Source organism: Sinocyclocheilus anshuiensis, unplaced genomic scaffold (assembly GCF_001515605.1).
Source record: "Sinocyclocheilus anshuiensis isolate Anshui unplaced genomic scaffold, SAMN03320099.WGS_v1.1 scaffold309, whole genome shotgun sequence".
Taxonomy (NCBI): Eukaryota; Metazoa; Chordata; class Actinopteri; order Cypriniformes; family Cyprinidae; genus Sinocyclocheilus; species Sinocyclocheilus anshuiensis.
The window spans coordinates 102,466-125,369 of NW_015539839.1; the positions used below are offsets into that span (position 1 = coordinate 102,466).

Below are 22,904 nucleotides of genomic sequence, written 5' to 3' on the forward strand. Positions count from 1 at the left end.
GTGCTTTGTTTATCAGCTCGCGCACATCATCAGCTATACAGGCGTTAAAACTGAATGTTTAACGTTATATTCATTGCATACATATACTTCGTAGTAGACATCCTTAACTCCATTCTGCTGTCTGTTGTTCTGTTGTCGGTGTTTCTTTCTCTGAATATGGCACTGATCACACGCTGTGTGGTATCGGCGTTTGGTATCGGGGCATTTTAACGAGTACGAGTACGGGAGACCAGTATCGTTATCGGTGCATCCCTAATTCTTATGATGCTTTTCATTTTCACGTGTTGCCCTCTTTTATTTTGTTCCCACCCTGTTTTACATCCACCCATCTGATAGATTCATGTAGGCTAGTTTTCTAAGAGTTGAACTGCTGCCCCCTTCACTTTGTCACAATCCGTGACATTTTGAACTCTGCTTTTTATACAAAACCAGCATTTCCATTTTCCCTCTCTTTTAAATGGGAGAAAGCATGCATAATCAAGCTGTCATTGTCAGTTACCTCTTTTAGCGTGAGTGCTTCGCAGGCTTTTGGGTGGTGTTAAATTAAAGTCAGTCTGCAGAGGGTTTAGCCAGTATCTCCAAACAGAGTTTTGAGTGGAGTTTTGCCAGAGTGAGCCCACAATGTCCACTGCGTGTGGCTGGATCAATAGGATCAGATGTCACAAAAACACCTGCAATGACTTTTTTTTGTAGGGCTGAAACATTTCACAATGCTTTTCCTACAGTTAGTCAGTGTTAACTTGGTATGGTTCTCATGTAATAATATTACATAACAGCATGAATATTCCAGAGAGGCCAGTCTGATGAACTTTTCGTAGGCTGTGAACATGTTCAGTCTAAACTCCATCCAATAGATTTGTATGATACATGTGGAGATATGAGGACCACTTGTATAAAAAAAAAGAGTGGGAGAAATTGTAATGGTCAGTATGGCTGCTGTAAAAATGGAAGTCTTGGAAGTTAATATAGCCTTTTTGATTTCCTTTTTGATTTACAATCATCATGTCTGAGCAGACAATTTTATCCGAAACTTTGTCAAGATGGCCGTCAATGGAACTGACTTGTCTCAATGGTACATATTATCACAATTGGTCAGGAGAATCATTCAATAAGTGGCTTCTTCATTAGTCATGTGACTCTTTAAATGTGTTGTAGTACATTAATCAAATGGTTCTTCTCTCTCCTTTCAGGCATGGAAGAAGCGATGGTTTGTTCTGCGCAGTGGGAGGCTGACAGGAGACCCAGATGTGCTGGAGTATTACAAGAATGACCATGCCAAGAAGCCCATCCGCGTAATCGATCTGAATCTGTGCGAGCAGGTGGACGCCGGTCTCACATTCAACAAGAAGGACCTGGAGCACAGCTTCATCTTTGACATCAAGACTATCGACCGGATCTTTTACCTGGTGGCAGACACTGAAGAGGAGATGAACAAGTGGGTGCGCTGCATCTGTGATATCTGTGGCTTCAACCCCACCGATACGGAAGGTAAATTGTGTCACATGCAGATACACACCTAGGAATTTAATGATTATGATTTCAGACCGTTTCATTAAACAATTCTTTAGTACTTTTGAGGAAAATATTTGATGGGAAAATAAATCCAATTTAATTTCCAAGTAATGGAATAATAAATATATCTAAAACAGTGTTTTCTAAAGATGTTTACACGGATTATGTTTGTGAGCTCATGTGGCAGCGAAAATCACACCATGTACACCTGCACTTAGAGCCATCATAAATCCTATCCAATAACTGGCCATAATTAAATAATAACAATACTAAGCAAACAAAAATGTGGTCAGCTTTTTATAAAATATTACTGGAAAAACTCATAATGTACATCTTTAACGGTGCATTGTCATATGTACTACCAGTCAGTAACTACAGTCACGTCTCATGAGAAAAGAAACGCTCATAAGAGTCAGTCATTTGTCAGAAGTCAACTACACATCATTTGGTTTCTTTTTTAATTTTATTTAACTAAACTAATTACTGTTTCCTAGCCCCAGAGAAATCAAATAATTTTAGTTCAGTATATACTACCATTCAAATGAGGTTGGTAAGATTTATTTTATTTTTTTTCAAAATAAGTCTTACCAAGGCATCTTTTTTATTAAAAAATATTCATTTCCATTGCTTAAGAATATTATCAAGTTTTATTTGTTCCTCTGATGACAAAGCTGAATTTTCTGCAGCCATTACTCCAGTCTTCAGTGTCACATGATCCTTCAAAATTCATTCTAATATCCTAATTTGCTGCTCAAGAAACATGTCTTGTTATTGTCATTTGTCAATGTTGAAAACCTGATTTTTTTTGGATACTTTGATCAATAGAAAGTTTAAAAAGAAATGTTTTAAAAAATTTTCAGTTTTGATCAATGTAGTGCATACTTGCTGAATTGAGTAGTTTATATTTTAAAAATAAGGGTGTATTCACACCTGTCTTGTTTGGTTCGATTTAACTGAACTCAAGTTTGTTTCCCCTCTTGGTGCGGACCTTTTTGGCAGGTGTGAATACAGCAATCGCACTCGGGTGCAGACCAAACAACCGCACCGAGACCCAGCTGAAGAGGTGTTCTCGGTCCGCTTCCAAACGAACTCTGGTACGGTTAGTTTAAGGTGTGAATATGACCTGACCTCGATCCGACCCAATTGCAGAAATCACGCTCAGAAACAGACAGCTCGCGCATATAGTGCTGTTATTTGCGTTTCAATGGCTTAAATCACTTGTTTTTAAACCACAATGCTTAAAAACACATTTCATGACCATGGTGCACAGCAACGTGACGTGAGCGCGCTAAATAGGCTAAAGCTTGCCGCAAAAATTACCATGACTATGTTGAGGGAAAATAGTAAGGAGATAGAATTATGTATTAATATACTAGTGTTTTATGTGTCAGTGTCGCAATGAAGTTGATGATCCTGACTCGCCGTCTCATCATTGGACGCGCCTTTAGAAAGAAATGCATCTTTATTGATTACATAATGAGTTTTTGTTTTGGATTTGAATTATTTTGTTTTGTAGTCATTTAAAGCTTTCTATAGATATATTCATCATGTCTGTAAGGAAAATATTCGCTGAGTTTCGGTGCATTTTTGTGAAGCTCTCCTGTTCAAGACTGAGACGGCAAGCGCATCCTATTTTTTTATTTTTTTTTATTTTACAAAAGCGCAACGTTTTGTTGATATTGTGAGTGCACACAAATAAAAATAGACCTTTTACAGTTCCGAACGATGTATTATTCTTACCTTTATGAGCAAAAATGACGGCATATTTAATTTGCTTCCACTGATTTCCTGAAGCGCACTTCAGCTTCCACTCTCCGGACAAACAATTGGATATGCACCTAATAGCGCACATTTATCTAGGTTAAATGTTTAAAATAACATTGTGATATGCTTTAAGTATTTTATATCTATAGATTTTATTTTCGGCAAGTCGTAATTACAACATCGTATGACATTGTCTCATATGATGCTCATAAGTTTCTTCATATTGCGTTAATGCATCTTTATTGATTACATAATGAGTTTTTGTTTTGGATTTGAATTATTTTGTTTTGTAGTCATTTAAAGCTTTCTATAGATATATTCATCATGTCTGTAAGGAAAATATTCGCTGAGTTTCGGTGCATTTTTGTGAAGCTCTCCTGTTCAAGACTGAGACGGCAAGCGCATCCTATTTTTTTATTTTTTTTTATTTTACAAAAGCGCAACGTTTTGTTGATATTGTGAGTGCACACAAATAAAAATAGACCTTTTACAGTTCCGAACGATGTATTATTCTTACCTTTATGAGCAAAAATGACGGCATATTTAATTTGCTTCCACTGATTTCCTGAAGCGCACTTCAGCTTCCACTCTCCGGACAAACAATTGGATATGCACCTAATAGCGCACATTTATCTAGGTTAAATGTTTAAAATAACATTGTGATATGCTTTAAGTATTTTATATCTATAGATTTTATTTTCGGCAAGTCGTAATTACAACATCGTATGACATTGTCTCATATGATGCTCATAAGTTTCTTTATATTGCGTTAGTATCTGATAACACCAAATCAGTAAAAGAATAAAAATTGTTCTACAAAAGATGCCGGTGCGTTGTTCATTCAAAATATTGTGGAAAAAGAGAACATCAATGCGGAGAAGATCTTGTTTACATCAAAACTGAAACCAAGTCGTTCACACAGAATGCATATTTCATGCATTTTCTAGAGGGACATCTATCACCGCATCTCTTTGAGCATCTCGCACAAAGGAGCCGCATGTTTAGAAAGCCATGTAAAATTAATGCAAGTTCAACTTTGAAAAAAGCATATATCAAGACTTTATAGCGGGTTTTTCCCATCCCACTGCATCTCATGTTTTTAAATGAAAAATGTGCTCTGTGTGATTGGCTTTCCGCCCTTTGTATTAAACTATGCATACATACATGATGCTGTTTTGTTTATGGTTGTTTAAGCAGCTTAATTAATTATAATTGGTTTATAAACATTATTTTATACATTATGCACTTTTTTCACAGATAGTTGTTATCTTATGCTTTGAATAAACGTGCATTAGTAATTTTTTGCTCAGTGCGCCCTCATGGCCTCAGAAGAGAAGCCAAAAGCTATTCTTCCCCCTAACTGAAATTATGCATTTTAAATTCGAATATAATTTGAATTTTGATCATATTTAAGTACAAAATTCGAATTTAGTTTTTCAGCCATTTTGACAGCCCTAGTGTGAGTACACCCTAAGTATTTTATTGACAAATCTATGGTTTGGATTCTTGCACTCCCAGGCCCTGCAGGCATAATGGTCATTCACTGAATTACAGATACTAGATCGAAGTGCCAAAGCCCAAAGTGCCCCCCTATGATTGACTAATTGTGGCACCACGGGGTCTCCATCAGCTCAGCAGTATTGATCTTAGATGCTGTCGGCTCACTGTGGCCTTCTTTAAAAGTGATGTGAAGTCCTAAAAACTTGTGAATTCTGTTGTGGTAAATGATGCTCATGTTGGTTTCTAATGAGGAAGTGCTTATGTTTAAGCTATGGCTTTGGAAAACGCTTGTGGTTGTACATCTGGCCTTCACCGTTTTGTGAACTTTTGCTACCTTATTGCAAAGATACAGTTGAGAAAAGACAGGAAATATATGAGAGAAAGAGGTAGGAGAAGGGGTGTAACAGTGCACAAACATTGAGGGGGAAATCCAAAGAAAATTTTCTTTTTTTTGTTTTATTAAACACTGTTTTAGTGAGCTTGACTTGTAAGTGAGCTGTTATAATGAAGATGTTGTAAGTGAGGGAAGATATTTGAAGTGCTTCCACTTTTGGATGCAAAACATTAGCTAAATTTATATTTTAGTCAGAATTATTGCCCTTCCATTCTATTTTGTTCAATATGTTTGATGCATAAGTTAGGAGATTTGCTTTCTTTCAGGATAAGCCATTATGCAAAATGGAAATATGTTTATTATATATAATAGTTATAATAGTTTTATTTCTTTTTATCTATCTAGTCTATTTAATGGCTCTACAGTGCAGATGACTGTGTTGGCCTGCTTTTACCTCCTTTTATATGCAAGTCAACAAAATATGTGTTTGCTACTACATTTAAATTTAGGCATAATTTTTTAATATTAATTTGGCCATGCATGCTTTGTTTGGTAACCTGCTGCGAGCGTCCAGGCAAGTAACTGAATATTCATTAACTACTTCTCAACTTGACAACTAATTAGTTAAAAAGTTAAGCCTTCTGGGAGAACATCACGTAATAATTAATATTCATGATCAATGCCTCTGCAGTAATTGGCTAAAGGTATAAGACCACAATAATACATGAAGTTTGATGAGTACTACTACTGAATTTGGTATTGTGACACCTCAAATGTTGAATTGTCACATTGTCATTCACTTTTTTGCTGAATTGATAATGCATTATATCAAAAAAGGACCAAACAGTTTTAAACTGTCAATTTTGTCTATTTTGATACACATAGAAGCCTGCCATTATTAGCCACCAGCACTAAACAGGGTACTGAGAATGCAAATATGTTGGGGGGATTTTCCAGGTCTTGGATGATTCAGCAGCAAGCTTGACAAACAAGAGCGTGGAGGGGAGAAGAATGAGGGAAGGAGGAAAACGGGGAAAAAAAGTGAAGAGACCGAAAGAGACAAAGTGGCCCTGACAGCCTTGAGCTGCATGCACTTAGAAAGAGTCAAATGCACCCAGTGAGTGAGTGGGTGTGTGTGGGTGTCAATGTGTGTGCGCACAAGTGATGTGTTTGTGTGCATTTTACTGAATAACTCAAAGCAGAGTTTGAAGAGAGACTTGTACAAAACCATGCACAACCACCCCGTTAGCCGCACTCCACTGACCTTGAGAGTAGGCTGTTCAAAGAGAGAGATGGAAATAAAAATAAAAAAGTCAGAGATAAAGAAAAGCTCTTTTAAAAGAACATAGACAAAAAGCTTTACAAGCTATCCTTGATGCCACATAAAAACCGAGACTCCGTCTTGGATTAGTGGCACTTTCATTAGCGTCTTGTGTTCAGGGTTCCTCTCTACATAGTTCTACACTTTCACACGGCCTGTGTAGGATGGCGGCCTTAACCTTGATCAGTCCCTTTACAAAAACTAATATTTAACTCTCCCTCAAAGTAACATGGTCATTGCTGCTTTCGATTAGAATCTTATCCTCAAAATATATCTGGATAATTGAACATAATTTCAGTCAATTTATTGTAAAATGCTTTAAGACCCGAGGAAATCGAAGGGGAGTTTTGTTGTTTATAGCCCATGTATATTAGCTTTAAAGCTAACCTTTGTTAGTGTACTCCTAAAAACTGGCAAAATTAGCCTTGAGAAGATGAAATAGACAATATTCCTCTTTTGAGAACATAAAAATATTCTTGTGCTCTCAATGATTTTGTCCAATCAGCTGGTTCTTCTCTCAGTAACACCTGTAGCCGATTAGCGAGAAGCATATCATCACATGAATTGTGATTTAGCTTAAACCTATTGTTTTGTGTGTGTGTGTGTGTGTGTGTGTGTGTGTGTGCGTGCGTGTGCGTGTGTGTGTGTGTGTTTAAAGACATGGTGTGTTCAAATCCTCTTAGGAAGTAATTAAAAGTCTTAGTTACAACGTCAGGTGTGTTCAAGTCATTTGTTGGTGGAAGGCATTGATCTGTTAAAAATACATTTTAAAAATCTTAAAAAAGATTTTAAAACTTGGGCAAAATTGTGAATTAAGAATGTGTTCTTGCTTTGTTTTTATTCAGGTGCTATAAATTTAATTGATGTATGTCATAATGAAAATCTTGCCAAAATGATTTGAATGCACCCTTTAATATGTCACACATTAACATTAAAGTTTCAATAGGAAGTATGTCAACATAGGAAGGAAAACTGCATTCGTCAAACAATTTCATGGGGTCTCTGAACACTTTTGGTTGCATACAGTACCTAGCCTGCTGTCGCCGACTTTTAGCTTTAAAAAAAACAATAGAAAAATGTGTTTGTAATAATGCACTTACATTGGAGGTGTATTTGGAAAATGTACATAATTGCAGTGAGACCAGTCTTTAAATCAAGCAGGTCATAGTACTAAGAGCTATGATTTAAGAAGATGGATTTGATAGATAGATAGATAGATAGATAGATAGATTTTGCAACCACACATTGTTAATAATATTTAGTATACTGTAGAAATGTGCTAAATATTAGTATTTTGATGTCTTATTTAAAAGCCCAATATATTTTGCAACCACACATTGTATATTCTCAATTTCATCTGATCAATTCACACTTCTTTTTTCCCCCCATTTCTCTTATCTTACCAGAAGTCAGCCTCCAGAGAGGCTTTCACAATTTGTTTTGTACAGGGATGGCTTCAGTAAAAGCTTTTGGTTAAAACAATGCTGCACTGAGCTTGATCTGATCTTAAGTGTATCTTAAAGCTTTTGAAAATGTGAAGCTCAGTGATAATCTCTCCTATCTTCTTCTTTCTACAGACTCCGCAAAGATCTCTCACCAAGTAAATGTGCCAGGGGGTCTGGTGGTGGATATGGCCCCTAGTGGAGGGCCAGGAGGAGCCTTAGGGGCTTCTGCACTGGCCAACCTGCCTCCTCCCTACCAGCCTGTCAGCATCAGACCATTGGGGTCCTCCTCCAGTCTGGATGAGCCTCAGGACTACCTTTGGCTGCTCAACTGTGAGAGCAAGAAACCTGAGCCTAACAGGTAAGACACAACGTCTGGGGTATGTGTACATTGGCTATTTTAGTGCGTGGCTCATCCAATAATTTGTAATGTAGGCCTGCTACTGTTTTGAGTCTGTTGTTTTTAAATCAGCTGTTATATAATGTGAATACCGCCCACTCCTGCTAAGACACTTCAGGACATTCAGGTGCTATGGGTGAAGACCTGGATATATGGGGCTCATTTTATGTATTTTTGTGTGTGGTGTAGTCCAGTGGTTCCTCTTGCTCTAGGAGAGGAGGAGCAGGAATACCTGCTTCTGGAGGAGTGTGAGAGCAGGAGCACTCCTCCTGACTGTCAGTGAGTGAAGAGCATCAGTGTGAAGAATACAATACTAAACAACACACACACAACTGCCAAATACTGTTATTTTTACCTGAAAATCTGCACACTTATTATAACAACTTACTAAAATATTTATTCTACTCAGATTTGACTAAAATGTGTTGGTATGTTTTCTTGCCTTCAGTGCTTAAAGGGATACTCCACCCCAAATTGAAAATTTTGTCATTAATGACTTACCCCCATGTCGTTCCAAACCCGTAAAAGCTTCGTTCGTCTTCGGAACACATTTTTAAGATATTTTGGATGAAAACCGGGAGGCTTATGACTGTCACATTGACTGCCAAGTAAATTACACTGTCAAGGTCCAGAAAAGTATGAAAAGCATCGTCAGAATAGTCCATCTGCCATCAGTGGTTCAATCGTAACGTTATGAAGCGACGAGAATACTTTTTGTACGCGAAGAAAACAAAAATAACGACTTTATCTCCTCTGTGTCTCTCCGCATCACCGTAGTGCCATTTTGGAGAATATCCGCTGAACGCAAGCAGCGTACGCTCTTCTGTGTCAGCCGTGCCACATGGATGCGCTGTTTTCAAATCAAATCAAAGCATAAATGCACGAAGAAAACGTATCCTTGTGTCGCTGACATTGATTAATGACAACATTTTCATTTTGGGGTGGAGTATCCCTTTAATATTTTAATGTGTTAGACATATTTGCAGAAATCAAACAATGAGCAACAAAATACAATTTTCTACAGGAATTAAAAATGTAAATTTCTTTCTCAATGTTTTGCTATTTTGTAAGCCTCTCAATGTTGAATTCTACTGAAAACCAATAAAAGAAGTTTGTTGTGCATGTCTCTGTTGGTTTTCCCTACTCAGGACTACCTTTGGCTGCTCAACTGTGAGAGCAAGAAACCTGAGCCTAACAGGTAAGACACAACGTCTGGGGTATGTGTACATTGGCTATTTTAGTGCGTGGCTCATCCAATAATTTGTAATGTAGGCCTGCTACTGTTTTGAGTCTGTTGTTTTTAAATCAGCTGTTATATAATGTGAATACCGCCCACTCCTGCTAAGACACTTCAGGACATTCAGGTGCTATGGGTGAAGACCTGGATATATGGGGCTCATTTTATGTATTTTTGTGTGTGGTGTAGTCCAGTGGTTCCTCTTGCTCTAGGAGAGGAGGAGCAGGAATACCTGCTTCTGGAGGAGTGTGAGAGCAGGAGCACTCCTCCTGACTGTCAGTGAGTGAAGAGCATCAGTGTGAAGAATACAATACTAAACAACACACACACAACTGCCAAATACTGTTATTTTTACCTGAAAATCTGCACACTTATTATAACAACTTACTAAAATATTTATTCTACTCAGATTTGACTAAAATGTGTTGGTATGTTTTCTTGCCTTCAGTGCTTAAAGGGATACTCCACCCCAAATTGAAAATTTTGTCATTAATGACTTACCCCCATGTCGTTCCAAACCCGTAAAAGCTTCGTTCGTCTTCGGAACACATTTTTAAGATATTTTGGATGAAAACCGGGAGGCTTATGACTGTCACATTGACTGCCAAGTAAATTACACTGTCAAGGTCCAGAAAAGTATGAAAAGCATCGTCAGAATAGTCCATCTGCCATCAGTGGTTCAATCGTAACGTTATGAAGCGACGAGAATACTTTTTGTACGCGAAGAAAACAAAAATAACGACTTTATCTCCTCTGTGTCTCTCCGCATCACCGTAGTGCCATTTTGGAGAATATCCGCTGAACGCAAGCAGCGTACGCTCTTCTGTGTCAGCCGTGCCACATGGATGCGCTGTTTTCAAATCAAATCAAAGCATAAATGCACGAAGAAAACGTATCCTTGTGTCGCTGACATTGATTAATGACAACATTTTCATTTTGGGGTGGAGTATCCCTTTAAAAGAGTGTGTATGCATAGTTTGAACCAAGACTTCTGGTTCTTCTGTGAAATATGACGTGCATGGTTGTGTTTGGCACTAACCTTGCCAGTTCTAGTTGTATAGCGGGAAGCTTATTACACAGCTTTCAGGAATACTTGATAATGTTTGATTATTCATTGCCTACTATGGTCAAATATTGTGTAATGATGTTAAACTTTATTTGACCGTAGTCCCTGGCAACCAGTCTGCCGAACTCTACTTGTTTAATGTCCCCATTAAACTAGTAGTGTGTTGTCTCTTTGTTCGATCAAATCAATATTTTATGTCCTTTCATTTATAAAGGTGCAATCAGTAGTTAGCATAGTTATCATCGCTGTTCTTCATGTACTTTAATGTACAATCACGTATTGCAAAAGTTTTATGTAAATTACTCTGATGCTAGTGATGGTTTTTAACTTTGCACCAAACTACTGAATGCATCTTTAATTGCCAAGTTGCTGTGTAGTAAGTGATAATAAGATGATATAGTTGGCTGGTCAATATTGCAAAATAAACCACTTCAGGATTCAGTTATTATGCAGTAATGACCGACTGACATTATCTCTTGCCAGTTAATTAAAAATACAAAGACTATTTCATATTGCGATTTTCATAATGACATAAAGTAGCATGGTATGTGTTTGAAGGGGTGTTTTTGTCTTTGTATTGATGAGGAGCGAGTTTGTTTTAATATATTTAGCTGGTATTTGTTTGAGTTACTTAACTCATAACCTGTATCTCATGCATGGGCTTCTTTACAGGGCCCATGGCGAATGCTCCAAGTCTACCTCCTCCGAACCCGACTGTAATGACAACCTCCCTTCCCACCACACGCCCACCTCCTCCTCCTCCTCCAGGCACGCCTCGGTCAATGGTTTCTTTCCTACCCACCATGCCGCTGGGCTCTATGATTCTCCTCCTTCGCGCGGGCAGTCGTTGTCGGCCGACTCGCAGGGTCTTTACCACCTGCCCCGAAGTTACTCTCAGGACACTGTGCTGCTGCCAAAGTCGGCGTCCTCCCCTCCCGCTCCTGACGGTGAGCCCGGTGAACTCTATGTCTTTAACACGCCTGGTCGTAAACCCTCTTTAGAGGCCCAGTTGCGGAACTTGTCAGTTAGCTATGATATTCCACCTACACCTGGAAGTAACTGTACCTACCAGATTCCCCGTACTGCTGGGGTGGAGGCTGTTTCAGGGGCCACAGATGTGGTACCGCCCCCTCGTCCACCTAAGCCTTTACTGACCACGGGAACAGTTCCACCTGAGCGGTCACCCACGGACACGTATGTGGTGCCACGGTCAGTGTCTGAGACTGATGGGAATTACTGCATGCCATCTAGTACAGGAGGGAACAAAGCACTAAGGAGCAACACCATTGGTACAGTGGATTCTTCACGTCTACGTAAAGGTAGGTGGATATCAATTATCCAAGTCACCTGTGCTATTTCACCATCATTATGAAAGCAAAAGTTCAATAACAATACAAGCTCAAAATCTCTAGAAGTCTAAGTTGCCTAATGGTTTGGAATCTGAACTTCAACTTGTGCACTGCCTTTAATGTGCAATTTGAAAGGATGGTCTTCAATACCATTTGTCTACTGCAAGTCAGTTAACGTCACACACACACACATAAAAATATATATTATACAACGCAACTGTTGTCTAAAGGAATAGTTCACCTGAAAATTCTGTCATTAATTTGAAAGGTACCAAGAAGATTGACAAAATAGTCCATGTGACATCAGTAGTTCAACAGTAATTTTATGAAGCTACGAGAATAGTTTTTGAATACTTTACTCAATTCTGGTGCTAGAGTGACGCGGAGGAGAAGAATTGTTGAATGAAGTCATTATTTTACTTTTTTTTTTGTGCGCACAAAAAGTATTCTCGTAGCTTCATAAAATTAAGTTTGAACCACTGATGTCACGTGGACTATTTTAACAATGTCCTTACTAGAGCCCGACCGATATGGTTTTTTTGGGGCCGATACCGATACCGATATTAGGGGGTAAAAAAAGGCCGATACCGATATATCGGCCGATATTCTTTGTGTATATTATAGTACAGTACCAGTCAAAAGTTTGGACACTTTCCCATTCGTGTGTCCAAACATTTGACTGGTACTATATATAGAATACAGTATATACATAAACAGAATATATATACATAAACACATTTTTTGCAATGATGACTCAAATGTGGTGATCAAACACTTATAATGGTGACAGAGATATGTAAGGGCATTTAACAATTTAACAATAAACTTGCAACGAGTGCGATGCACAAAGTAACGGGGGTGTTAGTTGTAACACACGTGGTTTGAATATTTATTTTGCCATTTAAATTCTGGCTTAAGTAAATTTTTTATCTCAGTTTTTATTATTCATTTAAAATTAGACAAATCTGCTATTATTTTAATCTCCAATCTGTTATTTATCAGTTCAGATAGTTTTTTAATGCTTTGATTACTAGCAGAAGACACTAACCAGTTTTAAATTTCAGTTGCGCAGATGGGGCCCGTTGTAACACTGCATTACAATGTGCTATTCTATGACATTAGCGATGTAATTTACACTATTTACTTCCGAACCCCGGGGGCTATCAACGCGGGGGTGGTCTCATTCGAAAGAGAGCCTCGAGACATACACTCGATTCGCGTTCGAGAGGGTTCCTTGAACTGAAGAGATCCCCCGAATTTGGTGCGGATTCGCCGCGCCATTACGGAGATATGGCCGTTCAAAGTTTCAAAAATTTTCCATAGACTTAAGCTTTAAAGCGTTTCATCCAGGTCGCCAGTAGCAAACAATGGAGCGCGCTCTGCTGGACAAACTAAGTAATTACACCATTTCAAGCATTTTATCTGCATTATATGTTCTGTAAAAAAAAATTTAATATCGGCGGCATATTCGCCGATACCGATATATCGGCGACAGGCTCATATCGGCTGATAATATCGGCAAAACGATATATCGGTCGGGCTCTAGTCCTTACTACCTTTCTTTACTACCTTGCTGTCTATAGAGGGTCAGAAAGCCCTCGGATCTCATCAAAAATATCTTCATTTGTGCTCTGAAGATGAACGAAGGTCTTACAGGTTTGGAACGACGTGAGGGTGAGTAATTAATGACAGAATTTTCCTTTTTGGGTGAGCTATCCCTTTAACGTTGCTAATAAGACGTGTTTTTTAAGCAGTAAATGAGCATATTAAAATTATTTCTGATGGATCTTGTGAGACTAAAGACTATAGTAATGGCTGTTCAGCTTTTTTTCAGCTTAAAAATACTTACCATCCCCAAACTTCTGAACGGTAGTTTAAAATAATTATTTATATTATGAATAATTGAGACTGTGAGACATTGTAGTAATTACTACAGATTTTCAAGTGTCCATTCTGCCTATTTGACAGTTAGAACAAATTCTGTATAGTGGTCTGTAACAAAGCAGATAAAGGACTAATGTTCACATGGAATAATGGAAAGGGCATCATTGTCAATTTGGGCAAAAACCTAGCCTTTATTTATTTATTGTCAGATTATTTATTTGTTTTTCTTACAATTTGCCAGAATGCTTGAAATATATACTAAATTGTAACCCAATTTAGCATTTTTTACCATTCATGAGCAGGTACAGTATGAATGCTAATGTCAATATTGTGGACATATTTATTTTGAGATCCTAAATCCTGATTTTATTTGCTATTTCTTATTTTCTGGCAACTCATTCTTTCAATATATTTTCAATAAGAGGCCATCAAGCTGTTTGTTCTGCAACGATGGGGGTCATGTAGTCATGAGTTGGTCCCTCTAGTGTTGTTTGGTGGTATTGTAGTATTGAGATTGTTTATGTACATTCCCTTCTTCACAAATGCCTCCATAATAATACACAACTATATATAATTATAATAAATTAATGCATTGATACCGCAAGGATGGAATAAATTGTTTAAAAAATGACACTGTAGACTTATATACAGCAAGGATGCATTAAATTGATGAAAAGTGAAAGTAAAGATATACAGATTACAAAAAATATATATTTTAAATAAATGCTGTTCTTCTGAACTTTCTCAAGAAAGTCATGTGACACAAGACTGGAGAAATGGCTGCTGACAATTCAGTATTGCTAACACAGGAATAAATTACATTTTAAAATGCATTAAAAAAGTAATAATATTTCACAATATTACTGTTTTACTATAGTTTTAATGAAAATAAATGCAGCCTTTTTGAGCAGAAGAGAGATGGTTCTGTGACTTTTTCTTCTTTTGACTGCATTAATTTTTTTTTTATTTTACAGATTACGGATCTCAAGACTGCTATGATATACCCCGTCCCTTCCCCCCAGATAAAAGTTGCTCATTTGATTTTAATGAAAGCTTCAACAGCTATTTTGTAAGTTTTCCTGATTAATCAACTTCTATCAATCTATTTTAAAACTAGGTCCTGTCTTTCAAATGTCTTAAGAATCCCTAACAGTTTCTTCCCTGTTCTTCGATGCATGTAGAAGAATAAAGGCATGGTGCCAGTAGGAGGTGTTTCCACTGAGGAGATGGACGAGAACTATGTACCCATGAGCGTCCACTCTTCGTCACATCAGCGCTCTGGCAGCCTATCAGAACCCATCCAGGAGCCCAACTATGTGCCCATGACACCAGGCACAGTGGAGTTCTCCTCCCTCGGAAAACAGGTGCCCCCTCCAGCCCACATGGGCTTCCGCTCCAGCCCCAAGACCCCACCTCGTAGACCGGTGCACATGCCCGAATGCCAACCGCCGCCTGTTGACCGCAACCTCAAACCTGACCGTAAAGGTGAGCCCTGAGGTTTGTTTCTTCTTGTGGTGTGTGTGTGTGTGCGTATAAGGAGGGATCGTGTTAATGTGTACAGTGCTTGCATCTCTTCAGCATAGCAACTCTCATTACCACCTTTCTCACTAACAGGTGCCGGCCCATGCTTATGAAACATTTCTTCCACCTTTAATTGAGTTCTCAGTCTGCTTGTTGCCATGCGTTTATAACACGTATTACAGATCGTTCAACTCGCTTAGCAAACTAGTCTGCACTGCTGTATCAGTGACCTTTGCGTTTTAATCGTTAGCATGTGACCTCACACATAAAAGAAGCTATTGTCTATAGACACTGAGCCCTGGGTATGAGGGAGCCTGTCTGCGCCGTTAGCCTGGAGCAGTCACCTCTGTCCCCATTGTGCCTTAGTGAAAGACCTCTTTGATGGCCAGACCTGCGAGGGGAATTTCAATCTGGTCTGGGAGAAAAAGGGGACGTGCTGAAACTTGCACAAGCGGGCGAAACATCAGCAGCCAGCTTGGACAGCACTATTGATCTAAACATTAATGGCAGCAGCTCTCTGTGCTCATCCGAAACCATTGTGTATCTTCAATTACGTGTTACTGTTTCCGAGCACTGGCTAATGCAGGAGACAGCAGGTTACGTGCAGAGGAGATGCACCACTTGGCCATAACTGTGAGAACCCTGTATAATTTGGTGATTTCACTGACACTCATGACTAATCGTAGACAAATATGTGATACCGTTAAAGTATACATAATTACAAGCAACTAATCCTAAAACAAACCCTAACCCTATATGTGCATGTTGTAAATTAGTATTTCTCATTACTATTTGTGTAATTTCAGTGTAGCAAGAACACAAATAAAGTGTAACCTAGAATAAAATATTGTTCTGTAAGATATAAATTACTATAAAAACACATTGCCCAAATACATAGCTCGATGTGCATCAAAGTCATTTGACATTGCCTCAAGTCATGTGACTCAATAATTAGCTCAGACAATCAGACCATAAATCTGCCACATACATTTAATAAATGACTGCAACGGCAATTTGATTCTTGTGAAAAGATGGAAAGATGCTTTGTTTGCTAATTTTTCCATCATATTTCCTTGTTTTAGTAACACTTTAGAATAGGGAACACATAATTACTATTAACTAAAAGTTTTACCTCAATAAACTCCTAATTTGCTGCTTATTAACAGTTAATAAGGTAGTTGTTAAGTTTAGGAATTGGGATGAGTTAAGGGATCTAGAAAATGGTCATACAGAAGGCATTAGTATGTGCCTACAAGTACTAGTAAACAGCCAATATGCTAGTAATATGCACGCTAATAAGCAACTAGTTTATATTGAGAATTGTACCTTAAGGTGTCACCCCCATCCCCATAAGTAACTGGTGTGACATTCGGGTGTCCACATGATTTTGGCCAAGTAGTGCATGTAGGATACTGAAATAGGTATTCTTAAAAATAATTTTTCTATTTTCTAAACATGGGCCAAGCACAATACTAACTGTTTTCACATCATTGTCAAATGCCCAGTGTCCTTTCTACTGCTCTTCAGACCGCAGCTTATTGTATTTGTTGCGTATTTGCAAGCTTTTTCTGAACATGGAGTGATTCAAATGGCTTTGGTGGCATTTTATAGGCAGTTGTTGGGTACTTTGTGTCCTAGTGTGTTTGTCTTCTCTCTACGCTTTTATTGGCTGTTCTATATTAGTCTAAATATCAGTCTCTGTTCTGCCTGGTTTCTCTTTCTTCCTATATCAAACTTTTTACCTGAACAGTCTCCTACAGTCTTGGAAATCATTGTGATATTCTGCTCTTTTTTGTGTTTGACCGGTTGTTTAATTGTGGCCATCATCACTGTTGACTTGTGGTATTTTCTTGTGGCAGCTATATGCATACAGCAGAAAAAAACAAGTTGGTTTAATTTTTCTAATATTACAAAGACATTACTGAACCCTTCTGTCTGGCTGAGCCACATGCTGGCGTGTCGTCGGTTGGTGTGAATGCTTTACTCACCCACGTGTGTCTGTTTAACCCTGTGCATGTTCATCTTTGTGGGGAAGCCTTGTTCATCGCATGTCTTAAATGCATGAAGAGTTGTTGCCATGGCAGCAGCCCAACACATATTTGTTCGGCGAAAGAGAAGAGGCACGAGTGATGGAGGTGGCCGTGATTGTGCTAAATTGCATGGGTGTGAAGTTTAGAAGAAGACGAGGCCGATTTCTTTCAAAGGAGACATGTAACAAAGAAGTTTTCTCTCACCAATTCAGGTCAGAGCCCTAAAATAAACAGAGCAGTCGGTCTTGAGCGAACCGACTCCCAAACCATAGGTGAATTCTCAAGACGGCGTAAGGGTACGTACCTCGACAGAATGCTACTCTCACTGTCTGCCGCCTCAGTTCTGAGGTGTATTTTTGTGAAGGTTTGAACAAGCTCTAATTGTGAATGATACATTGAATACACTAATAGAACAAATCAAATTTCATTAAAAACTGGACCTCACTATGTTTGATTGATAGCTATCAAGACCTTGATAGAAGTGACTTATAAACTGAGAATATGGCTATTTTAACACAGCAAAGAATATGGTTCTAACTAGGGACCTTTTTGTATGTTACCTCTACTTTTATATTAAAGAGATAGTTCACTCAAAAATGAAAATGCGGTCATTAATTACTCGCCCTCAAGTCGAATTGAATTGAAATTGAACTGCAAGGTGATAAACCTATATTTACAGATTATATCAAGAGTACTACGAGATATCTTTTCGAGACATCTTTTCTTGAACAGCTGTATGAATGAACATGCCGAAAACTGCATCGTCATCAGCATTTCGTTTTCTTTACAACATATTAACAAAAAATATTGATGCGCATTCTTCATCATCATTATTATAAAAATATGGAGATAAGTTATCAGTCTAAAACAGGGCTTGTCATGCAGCGCTGTATGACTGATGTATCCGTTTAAATTAACTTTACTCCAAAAATATGAACTTGCCTGTTTAAAATACTTTTATATTTAACGTGTTCGTTTGTTGGTCTTTAAAATAAATATACTTTTGATTTTCACCGTTGACAGATTTTGCAGACCTTTTAGACTGATAACTTGTCACAGGACGCGCGGTCCTAATAGCGATGTATGACTGTTGTATTCGAATATATATGAACTAGCTGTTTTAAATATTTTTATATTTAACATGTTAGTTTTTTTTGTATGTTTGAAAGTATATTTTTTCGATTATTGGTGCTTCCATAGGCTCTCTCTCTCACACGTACGCATGGTTTAAAACACCAAATAGTTATGAAATAGCCTATAACAACTACAGAGTGTCTCTCTTGCCCCCACCCACCCATGCACGATAATATCGTGTATCGGTGATCTCACAGGCTGGCGATATGACGATATGAAAAATGACCATATCGCCCAACACTTCAAACCCGTAAGACCTTCGTTCATCTTCAGAACACAAATAAAGATATTTTTGATGAAATCCGAGAGCTTTCTGACCCTGCATAGACAGCAAGGGAGATACCACATTCAAGAGAAAACATCTGAGAAAGCTCTCGGATTTCATCAAAAATATCTTAATTTGTGTCCCGAAGATGAACGAAGGTCTCACAGGTTTGGAACGACATGAGGGTGAGTAATTAATGGCAAAATTTTCATTTTTGGCTGAACTATCCGTGTAGGTTTACCTTGCTGTCATCTAACTTCCATTTCCTTCCATTTTCATTATAAATTTATAAAATTCTAAATCATGTGTGTAAATGCATTCAAAATGACTGGTTTTAGTTTTTAGTATTTTAAGTTATTTGTTTAGAATTTGGAAAAATATCACACATAATTAATTAATTGATTGAATGAAAATGTATTAAATATTATACTTTTATAATTTATTTAGACAAAATGTATATCTAGACAAAATTTGAGTATTACTATCAGCCATTTATTGGTTATCGGCCATAACATGAAAATATGTGTATATATATATATATATATATATTTGCATCTCTAGTACTCATATTTTAGAGTGTTAAATATAGTTCTGTTTGCACATAGTTTGGTTATAAATTAAAGTGATAACCGCATTGTATACTCAAATTAACTTCTTTAAATGTCCTGGACTTATAACCATATATATTACTCAGCATTTACTTGAGTACCTGTTACACTGGTTACAGGCATTATTTACACATCTATAGAAAAGAGGGCTTCACTTTGCATATTCTTTCATACAGAGAGAGTATTCAAGCTACTTTGACACAATTCATCGTAAATATGGTTTCCCGGCCCAAACACTGACTGTGTGAACGTAGCCTATCATACAGACATTTACTACCTGCAATGTGTGGAGGAATTTGGCTTTCCACTCAAATATTTTAATAATTAAGTCACTGATGCCGTTGCCTATACATTGCTTTGTCTGTAGTGTGCACCGATTGCGGTCCTTGTGAAGGCGGTTGGATTTATTTCTTAAATGTTTGGTCAGCTGGTCATTAAGCAAATTAATTTGTGATAGATGAGGTTTTAAGGTTCTGGTAGAGTGATGCTTGTGCTTAACTGGTGGAGGGAAGCTAGCACACTTGATATCGCAGGTACTGTAAAACTAACTGATTAACATTTGACACTCAATCATCAGTGTCTCTACAAACACCTTTCACTGTCAAACTGCTCACTGACCCACGAGTCATAAACATTATAAACACTTAACCAACACTTTTGCATAAGCATTTTTGAGTCATATTGACAAGAGCTGAAAGTGGGCGGATGAATCGTATGACTAACAGTGTGAAGAGCAATCCAGGTGTCTGGATAAAATCTTGGGAGTTTCCTGATGCTGCTTTGTTTAATGGCATCAGGATATACCTGCCATCAGGAAGTCCAAAGATACACTGCTGTTCAAAAGTTTGGGGTCGGTAAGATTTTTTAAATGTTTTTTTGGGGGGGAAAGTCACAGAACCATCTCGCTTATGCTCACCAAGGCTGCATTTATTTGATCAAAAACACAATAAAAACAGTAATAACTGTTTTCTGTTTTAGCATATTTTAAAATCCTGAATTTTCAGCAGCCATTACTCCAGTCTTCAGTGTCACATGATCCTTCAGAAATAATTTCAATATGCTGATTTGGTGCTAAAAAAAAAAAAAAAAAAATTATCAGTGTTGAAAAAATTTGTGCTACTTAATAATATCAGGATTCTTTGATCAATAGAAAGTTCAAAAAAAATATTAATACAAACAGTTTAATGCATCTTTGCTAAATTAAAAAAAAAAAAAAAAAAACTCACTGACCCCAAACGGTTAAACATTAGTGTATCTCCCATCTGGGTGTCCAAATACCAAATTTAATAAAAAAAATAGAGAAATGTTGTGCTACATAACCTGCTCACCTGTGGATTGTCTGCAGTGAATGGGTGCCATCTGAATGAGAGTCCAAACAGCAGAAAAAAAAACATTACAAATGGGTTTATCAACTCTTTGGACTTCTGACGGCACCCATTCACTGCAGATGAAATGCGACCAGAGCAGTACAAAGATGGCTGGAAAAAAATAAACTGAAACATCAAAAATAAAGTAATACATTTTGTGATGCAATTTTTCCAAGAAGTGGTCATAATACCATATATTACAATATTATTTAGTAGAAACTCACTCAAGCCACATTTTGTGCCCAAAAAGTTCAGTTAGGGCCTTGAGATGCATATCCGTCTGTGCTTTCTTCCCTCACGCACTGGCACCAGCTGGTGTGCATTTCAGCCAGCTACAGCTACTTCTCAGTTGCCAGATTGGGCGTATCTCAGCTCAGCAGAGTTTTGAGCCAGATGCAATAACTAAATCAGATACTGCTTATATGTGAGAAGAGGAAGAGAGAGGATATGTGTGATTATCACTCATTTTTGACCTTCCTTTGGCAGTGACCAATCTTTTGAACCTTTCCAGTTTTCCCTCAGGTGTGATTTCAGTTCTCATGACTTGGTCCTGTATTTGATTTGAGTCGGTTCTTAAGTGGGGGAAAAAATAAGTGAAACATACTTGTCTCACTGAAGAAATGTTACTTGTTTACTTCTGACTCCCATTATTTTTCAAATAGCAGACATCGCCCTCTACTGGCTAAAAGCAGAGAACCACCATCTAAATTACATGCAAATTTGTGTGTAAATAAATATTTATAAATCTTAATGAATAATACTTTTTTTAATAATAACAGTTTATGTAGAAGTGTTTTTATGACTAATTTACACACAAATTTGTTCACGCCATTTTGTTGTCATTTATCATTTTTTAATATTATTACTTGTCTTGTTGATAATAACCATGTATTAGGCCAAACCTTTGGGTGGTGTTGTGTCATTCGGAAAATTTTTCTGCATTAAACTGCTGGGTTTTTTTGCAGTTAAGCCGGCCCCTTTGGAGATCAAGCCTCTAGCTGAGTGGGAGGAGTATACGGCGCCGGTCCGTTCCCCCGTGACCAGGTCCTTCACGAGGGAGTAAGTGTCGGGCATGTTTCCACTCAAACAGATCAGTATTTAAGCATGGTTCTGCATGGCCTCCACACCACAGACTCCACAGGCTAAATAACTAATCATTCGTGCATTCCTGTAGTCTTGTCCTAACATCCCATAATAGTAAAATGGTAGCGATGATAGTAAAACGTCGCCATAATTTATGTTCATAAGTGATTCGACTGTCATCACTACCTAACACCACATAATAACAAAAGCGGTAGTGATGACAGTGCAATAAAGGCATGAATTGTGTCCTTGAATTATTTATTGATTTAATACAGTGATGTAGGTGCCATGTGGCTCATGTGTCTGGAACGCTGGAAGTGTGTGTGAATCAGTGCCACTGAAGGTCTTTTTGACTGCCAGTGTGTTTTGGGTTTCCCATTATCAGCCAAAGACGTCCAGCTCAGACCTTGCATTAATCCAGACAGCGAGAGTTTGTGTTGCTGTTCTTTGTGTGTGTGTGTGTGTGTGTGTGTGTGTGTGTGTGTGTGTGTGTGTGTGTGTGTGTGTGTGTGTGTGTGTGTGTGTGTGTGTGTGTGTGTGTGTGTGTGTGTGTGTGTGTGTGTGTGTGTGTGTGTGTGTGTGTGTGTGTGTGTGTGTGTGTGTGTGTGTGTGTGTGTGTGTGTGTGTGTGTGTGTGTGTGTGTGTGTGTGTGTGTGTGTGTGTGTGTGTGTGTGTGTGTGTGTGTGTGTGTGTTTGTGTGTGTGAGCGGCAGTGTAACTACAGATGAACCAGTATGTAAAAAAACACCACAGCTACTGTTCCACTCAATTATAAATAATTCATGCATTCACAATTGGAATATGTGTTTATATGTATATAAAGTTAATTAATTTAACAGGTATAGATTATAGAAGTAATTTATTTACGCATACATTAATGACTGGACATTTGTAGTATTTTTGGAAAAAGTCTCTTATGCTTATCAAGGCTGCATTTATTTAATACAGTAAAAAACAGTAATATTGTGAAATTGTTTTGCAATTAGTAATCACAATTAAAAAATGTTTAATGTTTTAAATTTTTCAGCAGCCATTACGCCAGTCTTCAGTGTCTCATGATCCTTCAGAAATCATTCTAATATGGACAC

General features: G+C 37.8%; 1 protein-coding gene across 1 annotated transcript in view; it reads left to right on the plus strand.

The window, feature by feature from the left end:
• LOC107684448 (GRB2-associated-binding protein 1-like) overlaps positions 1-22,904 on the plus strand; it is a 90,602-nt gene that overhangs the window by 58,867 nt on the left and 8,831 nt on the right. Inside the window, exons 3-10 of the mRNA XM_016480700.1 lie at positions 1,191-1,488; positions 8,009-8,234; positions 11,249-11,895; positions 14,784-14,878; positions 14,991-15,294; positions 17,573-17,656; positions 21,700-21,793; positions 22,093-22,096. Of these exons, the coding sequence (XP_016336186.1) occupies positions 1,191-1,488; positions 8,009-8,234; positions 11,249-11,895; positions 14,784-14,878; positions 14,991-15,294; positions 17,573-17,656; positions 21,700-21,793; positions 22,093-22,096 (1,752 nt within the window). The remainder of the gene's footprint in view (positions 1-1,190; positions 1,489-8,008; positions 8,235-11,248; positions 11,896-14,783; positions 14,879-14,990; positions 15,295-17,572; positions 17,657-21,699; positions 21,794-22,092; positions 22,097-22,904) is intronic.